At 39.6% G+C, this 7,218-nt stretch overlaps 2 protein-coding genes across 2 annotated transcripts in view; both read left to right on the top strand.

Annotated features, from left to right (window-relative positions):
• Window positions 1-1,836: 1,836 nt before the first annotated feature.
• LOC107099010 (GTPase IMAP family member 4-like) lies at window positions 1,837-2,800 on the top strand. Its single transcript, XM_015396934.1, has 2 exons — window positions 1,837-1,858; window positions 1,986-2,800. The coding sequence occupies exons 1-2, from the start codon at window positions 1,837-1,839 to the stop codon at window positions 2,798-2,800; spliced, it is 837 nt and encodes a 278-aa protein (XP_015252420.1).
• Window positions 2,801-6,270: 3,470 nt separating this feature from the next.
• LOC107099009 (GTPase IMAP family member 7-like) overlaps window positions 6,271-7,218 on the top strand; it is a 9,315-nt gene continuing 8,367 nt past the window's right edge. The window contains exon 1 of the mRNA XM_015396933.1: window positions 6,271-6,401. Coding sequence (XP_015252419.1) covers window positions 6,377-6,401 — 25 coding nt within the window. The 5' untranslated portion in view covers window positions 6,271-6,376. The remainder of the gene's footprint in view (window positions 6,402-7,218) is intronic.

The raw sequence follows: 7,218 nt of genomic DNA, 5'->3' as shown, positions 1-7,218 counted from the left end.
GGACCAAAACTGGACGATAACTCTGCTCACAGGACGCTGCCAGGGGTAAGTCAGTGTGATTGCATGCCGCTGGTGATGGGGATGCCATACAGATTCATGTCAAAAATACCGAACTATCGCTTTAAAGCCCTGTTGTGGTCTAAAGAATAAGGTGGAAAATTTCTGTTATTTGTGTTTTTACGGCGGATAAACTTCTTTGCCAGCCAAACTGCAAAAGCTATAATGTTTTTTAAAGAACAGTTTTACCATTTGTCATGATGGGTCTCTGTGATTAAACCCACATGCAGAACACCACACAAAGCAGGGTAAAAGTTTAACAGTTTATTTAAGAAAGGCAAACACAGAGTAAACAAGGACTGGTTCTGGTACTGGTCCAGGACTTGGTTTTACAGAGTAATCTGCAGAGAAGGATAGTTTGGTTAGCCAGGTTACTATGACGTCTTTACAGGGTTTTGATTCAGAGTTGTACCTGATGAGGTTCAGACTGATCGGTGGAGAGGGGGAACCGGTTGGGTCCAGAGAATGTGGGTTCAGCAGAGAGCTTAGCAGCGGCAGAGCTTAGCTTCAGGCTAGCGAGGTTCAGACCTTGAGTAGTTCTCCAAATTCTCTCCTGAGAACTAGCTGGGAGATTCAGACTGAGGATCTTCAGGTTTGGCTTCTTAGGGCTGGCAAGCAGGTTTCCAAACACAAGCTCCTCCAGAGCTACAGACGTCGATCAGGTTTCCTAAGGCAGAGAAGACAGAGGCTGGTTAGAATCAGGTTACTCTCCAGAGCAGACAGAGAATCTATGTGCAGGCTGAGGATCAGGTTCTGTTAACCAAAACTGGTCAACACTCTGGCACTGAAGACAGGTCTGGCCGCTGCTTATGTAGCTGGTCTCCTGATGGGCTGATGATCCTCAGGTGTGCAGGAGGCTCCAGCTCAGGAGACCCATAGCGCTCTCTGCTGGAGACAGGTGGCAGATCTCCAGATCCCAACAGTTTCAACACCAGGGAATTACAATATGACTCTAAAGATGTTTTCAGGAAATGTGTTTGCTCTTATAAAGACACCTACTTTTCTTTTTTTCCCCCCAGTTTTATTTATTTTATTTTTTAGATGTGATCACTGGGATCAAACACTCCTTTAATTTTTCTCAGACTAAGGAAATGGCTCGGGTTATATACAACTGGCATACAGGGCTTAACAGGAATGACCCCCCAAAGATTTTAAATAACCTTTAAAAAAGAAAAAGAAAGAGAGAATCTTTTTATAGATCTGCAGAGTCACACCCTGATACACAGCGTTCTAAGATCAAGGACATTCCACTGCTTGCTGCCAGAGTATTCTCTGTTAAAAATCATCACCTCTGAATCTTCCCCTTCATTAGCTTCTATATTTTATAATGTTACACTATGGGTTGGAAAACTATGTAATAAAGTAAACAGGTTGGTAACATAAGGGTTTCAACAAGCTTATACATAAAATAAAGAATAATTCCAACCCTAAATGTGGAGTTAAAGAAAACTAGTCAAACTATTTTAAACCTCTTATTAAAATGCCACGTTTCCCATAAGTGTGTGTTGCAACCGGTCCATTAACTAATCTACTGTTCTCTGAGGTTCATTCTTTGTTAAACAGGTTAGGTTAATACACAGGACAGTTTCATTTCACTGGAAGAAGGTTTGGCCTAACTAAGGAGGAAAAAGGGAGGGACTACTATTGTGGTGGAGGAATAAGAATTGAGGACATAAACAGCACGAAGCTGGAGCCCAGAGCAAAACAACTTTTTCTGCAGTTAAAGTCAAGTTGATCCAGATCTACTTTATCTAGATCTTCTTTTATATCCTGTCAAACATGGATTCAGACTCAGCTAAAGGTCAGTATGTCTTTCTTCCTCAGGAGACTTATCCATGTATTTGACAGGCCTTAGCTATACCTTCCTGAAACTAAACCAGTCTTTAACTGGGACTTTTTCCAACACATTTTTTCTGGTTCTTTCAAAGAAACAAGAATTGTCCTCCTGGGAAAAACTGGAGCTGGTAAAAGTTCAACAGGGAACACCATCCTGGGAGAGAAGAAGAAGAAGGCTTTCAATGTCTACTCGTCTCCTTCATCTGTGACTAAGGAATGTCAAAAAGAAACTTGTCACCTGAACGACAGAAAAGTGACCATCATTGATACTCCAGGGCTGTTTGACACAAAGCTCTCTGATAAAGACTTAAAAACAGAAATAGAAAAATGTATCATGATGTCTCCTCCTGGACCACATATATTCCTGCTTGTCATCAGGCTTGGTGTACGCTTTACAGAAGAGGAGAAGAATACCATAAAGTGGATCATGAAAAACTTTGGTGAGGAAGTCTCAAAGTACACAGTTGTTGTTTTCACCAGAGGTGATGAGCTTGAAGGCACCATTGAGAGCTATTTGCAGAAAAGTGAAAAGCTGAAGAAGCTCATTGGTGACTGTGCAGGTAGATATGTTGTGTTTAACAATGAGAACATTGGAAATCGCACTCAGGTGAACAAGCTATCTAAGATAATAGACAAGGCAGTAGAATTAAATGGAGGCCATTATACCAGGAAGCTTTTCGAACAGGCCCAGAATAAACTATGGCGGGCTCAGGTTGGACAACGTGTGGAGAATGCAGGAAGTTGTTTAATGTTAGCAGCAGCAGGAGCAGCTGCACCTGCAGTTGGTGGTGCAATGATGGCAGGGGAAGCTGCAGCTTTGTCAGCCACACAAATGGCAGCACTAGGAGGTGCAGCAGTTATGAAAGGTATCGGATGGTTAATCACACCTAAAAAAGACAACAGCTAAAGAACTTAGGAAAATGACTCATCTGTAGCCGTACATACTGCTTTTAAACTTGTTATTGTTTAATTCAATATATTGTATTTCATCTTACATATATCTAATGGGGCGTGCACAGTTATAAAGAGGCTACCAAAGAAAATGTCCTTGCATGCTGTATAGAATAAATAAAGCTACTTCTTTGTTCTATCAAGATCTCACCTATGTTTAACAATTTCTTAGAAACGGATTGAGGATCCTTCAAATTCAATATTGGTCATTGTTAAAGTCTTTTTAAGTGAATTGTGAAAGCAAAGTTTTTTCCGTTCTTTTCTGAAAATAAAAAAATATATAAATGGCAATAGTTGATGACAATACTTTGATTTTCTTTTGTATCATCACCTCCATCTGGATACAGGAAAGAGCACAGCACCATGATGCCAGTTTATTTATTTTTTTTTTTTAGGTTTAAGAAAATAAGGCATAAAACATTTAAAAAAATTTTGTCATGCTTGTCCATAAGTAGGTTGTCAGTTTGACCGGGGGAGGCCCAATATTTAATGGAGAGACAAGACAAAACTGAAGTTATGGTGGTTTTATTGAACTTCAGCTTGTGCAAACAAACACCTTCTCACACTAAAAAGAACAAACAGCATGTTATACCAAGCTGAATTCAGGTGACATGAAGGAAGGAACCATGAAAAGGGATTATCAAGAAAAAGAAGCTAAATTAATATACATATAAACGTAAACCAAAACAATAAACTATACACCCAAAGTGATATTTACTTATAAGCCAATACAATTAAACAAATATAAAGTCAAATTACAAAAACCCCATCAAATAAAAAAAAAACAATCCAAAACTACCCTCTTGAACATTTTGGTTTGCTCCAAGTGCATTGCAGCACCTGGAGCACTTCTACCGTACCTTTTTCTGCCACGCCCTGCTGAGGAGCCAAACCAAGAACAGGTAGGTACTTTAACTTTACATAAACAGAAACTAAGGAAAAATAATTGACACCAATGTTTACACTTCTTTCCACAGGTAGGATGACCAGTCATTGTGCTTCACAAGAATGCATTAAAAAAGTTCAAACAAAACTACAATAAAGAACTCAAACAACCCAACTATTTGTTCTCATTTAAAACTAAATAATACAAAATCAATAATATTTCATGGAGTAATGGGACTACCTTTACCATTACATGGGTTTTCCTAAAGTACTCCAAGTTTCCCTCGCAGTTCAAAAACATCCTTGCCGGGTTGATTGGCCTTTTCAAATTGTACTATAAGTATGTGTGTGCATTTTAGTTTGTCCTGTGTAAACACACTATGTATCTCTATAATAGAGTTATAACCTCTAGGACAGGGGGGACCAATTCAAAATCAAAGGGGCCTGAATAAAGAAAATCCACAACCAGTAAAGGTCCAGAGACATTTTTTAATTATTAAATATAATTATTAATAATTTAAAATCCATTACTTTAAACAGCATTGAATACTGAAATAAATTTAGGTGTTTATGCATCCATATTATACTTTGACTTTTTAAATAAATAAATATCACTAAAAAAATGAAAAGTTTTCTATTTTAAAATCTAAAGTTTTTTTTTAAAGCAGAGAACAACAATCGTTCAGTTTGGTATATAGACAATTCCCTGATTCACATATTTATACTCTAAATGTTCAGGGTCATCTTTGAGCACCATTTCACTTTTCTGTCACCAGTTCACCACAGTTCTTCCAGTAGTCCACACTTTCTCTGCTCTCTTTTTCTCAGCATCTTCTCCTTCTTCCCCATCGCCCGGCTTGCCACAGGTTTGCCTGCTGTGTCTAAAAGTAGCGGCAGCAGCAACCCAGACTGACAGCAGCTCATTGGATCATTTGGATCACGTGTAGCCTGGTGCCGAACACTCTGGAGGGCTTTACCGTATTAACAGGAGAAGTGGCGCAAGTGAAGTTAGATACTGTCGTCAGACAACATGCGGTAATTTATAAATGTTTTAAATCAGGTTGGTTCCAGATTAGCCAGCTGGTGGGTCCAGATCCAGACCCTGGTCTGCTAATCGGTGAACTCTGCTCTACAGGTTAAGTCTTGTCTTACCTAGTTTAGTGATGTGAGAGCAAATATATTGGCAGATCGAAAAATGATCTCCTGAGTCACAAGCAGCACCTGGAATAATTTTATTAACATTGGTATACCACCAATCGTTCATCTCTCCTGATGCAGTACTAGGTGGCTATCTGTGCTGCGTTTCTGTTTCATTAATTTGCCTTTAAATGTTCTGTCATCTGCTCCTATAAAGGTATTCCAGAGATTTCTCCCATCGTTCTTTTTTTGCAGAGAAGAATGAGCAGAGATGCAGAATTGGACCTCAGCGAGTCACTGGTGACTCTAATAAAGGCTCCAGTGCTGTGGGAGGAAGGGGCAAAAACCTGATAGAATTGAGATGTTTGTGGAGCTGAGAGGAATCAACTGTCTCTAAAATTCTGAAGATGAAATTGGGGATTTAAAGTAGGTTTATTTAAAACTGAAAGCTGCCGGCAGCCTGATCAATGCCCAAATTGCATCCTCTGTAATTTTAGATACATTAGGTATCCTTCAAATCTAAACAAAAAGAACAAAAAACCCAAAGTCCAAAAAACCCCCAAAACCCCCAACGGAAAAAAAAGAAAAAAAAACAACCCCCAAACCCTCCAAGAAACCAAGGGGGAACCCAACAAAGAAGGCCCGGGAAAAAAAGAAAGGGCCCCCTCTCCCCGAAATCCAAGTGAAAAAAATTAAACAAATGCAATGAAAAAACAACCGAACAAAACCAATGTTTTGAATTTGGATGATATTAACAGAGGGCTCAGAAAAGACAGGATTTTTAAAAAGCAGGGATCTATCAGGGAGATGCAGAGGAGCAGTAAAATGCAACCGCCTCCTTCAAGAATCAGAACAGCTTTAGTTCTGTTTTACCCATCTGGATAAAATCGTTTTGTCTCTTTGCAACACATATTTTTGACAGTTTTACTGTTGTTTCTGTAGCAAAGGTTTTTGAATCATTTCTCTATCTCTGTAAAATCAAACTGACTCTGACCAAAACAGGATCACAAATCCTCCACAAGAGGGCGCTATTGTATTCAATTCAGTTCATTGTATTTCTATAGCAGCACTTCACATCAGGACATCTCAGGTCACTTTATAGATCCAGTTCCACCAGATCATCTTAGATCACTATATAGATCCAGATCAATTAGATCATCCATGCATTGACTTTACAGGATTCTCAGTTAGAGAGATGACATATTTTGTTTGTTGACTGAACAGTTTCCTACAGTTGAAACAGCGGTTGAAGCAACACTACAGAACCCAGAGGAGGTTTGATTTTCAGACTTTGAGACAGACATGTTCAAAATGGAACCTGTAAACGTTTCTGCATTCTTTTACTTCAGAAATCAGCCACTGGTGGGAGTCTTCTTCCTCTAACGACAATAAACCACACGTACACAGCCAAACACGTGACAGTTTAACTTTCAGTTGACCTAAGAGTGGAACTATAAAGTGCAGATCATCAGCAGCAATATCATCAAAGAGCAACTTCTAAAAACCAGAGATGGCCGATAATATTCCCCTTGTTGGTGAGCATTTTTCTGACTTTTTCATTGTCTACCTGATGGGAAAATAATTATTTAATCCTTTTTAATGTCGGATTAGAACTCCTACCTTAGTATAACTAAATAATTGTAAAGATAAAATAGAATCCTTTATAAGAAGGAATCTGATCTGAGGAATAAATAAAGCTCTCAGAACCAAGTATTTAAAATGCAGTCACATTTCACAGGTCACTGTTCCTCACACCAACAAACAGGAAGAGAACGTTTCCTTTGTATGGTAGATATTTGTGTTGTACTTATTCAAACTCTACGCCTGAGCAACTCTGAGGGTTTTCCTTCCAAATGAGCTCACAGGACCTCCACCCTTTCCTGTCAGCTCAGAAATTCACTCTTATCATGTTTGCTCTTTCTTACTCTGCTCTACTGCATCACAGTAAAGCTGATCACCTGGTGGACACATTTAGTCCCACTTGTCCCCAGACAGCACATAATCGTCCACGGTCCCTTTGGATACACTAGAATCAGCCTTTAGCAAAACACTGCAGTACCTCCTCTCCACAACGGGCTGGTGTTACCCTCTACCTGGGGAGGGAGAGATGTGGGATAATTTTCTGATATCAGGGGATTTTTATCCCAGCTTCCCTTTCTTCACGCTCCTCACCTTCATCAGTTTTACCTGCTGCACCACAGGCGATGAAACTCTGGATCTGCTGTAGCATGAGTCACACAGTTCTATCCTGGCCAGCCAGCCTGACTTACGCCATGTTTACGACTCTCTGGTCTGAAACTCACTAAACCAATGGCAGCATGGGGGGCTGGGCCTCTTGCTAGCACCAAATTT

This window comes from Cyprinodon variegatus, unplaced genomic scaffold (genome assembly GCF_000732505.1).
Source record: "Cyprinodon variegatus isolate N-32 unplaced genomic scaffold, C_variegatus-1.0 Scaffold830, whole genome shotgun sequence".
NCBI classification, from domain to species: Eukaryota; Metazoa; Chordata; class Actinopteri; order Cyprinodontiformes; family Cyprinodontidae; genus Cyprinodon; species Cyprinodon variegatus.
This window is presented reverse-complemented; position numbering and strand designations above follow the sequence as displayed.

Bases quoted from the DNA above. Each gene is read 5' to 3' on its own strand.
- LOC107099010 (XM_015396934.1), top strand. From the start codon at position 1,837: ATGGATTCAGACTCAGCTAAAG. The intron at 1,859-1,985 runs GTCAGTATGTCT...GTTCTTTCAAAG, and splicing joins GGATTCAGACTCAGCTAAAG to AAACAAGAATTGTCCTCCTG.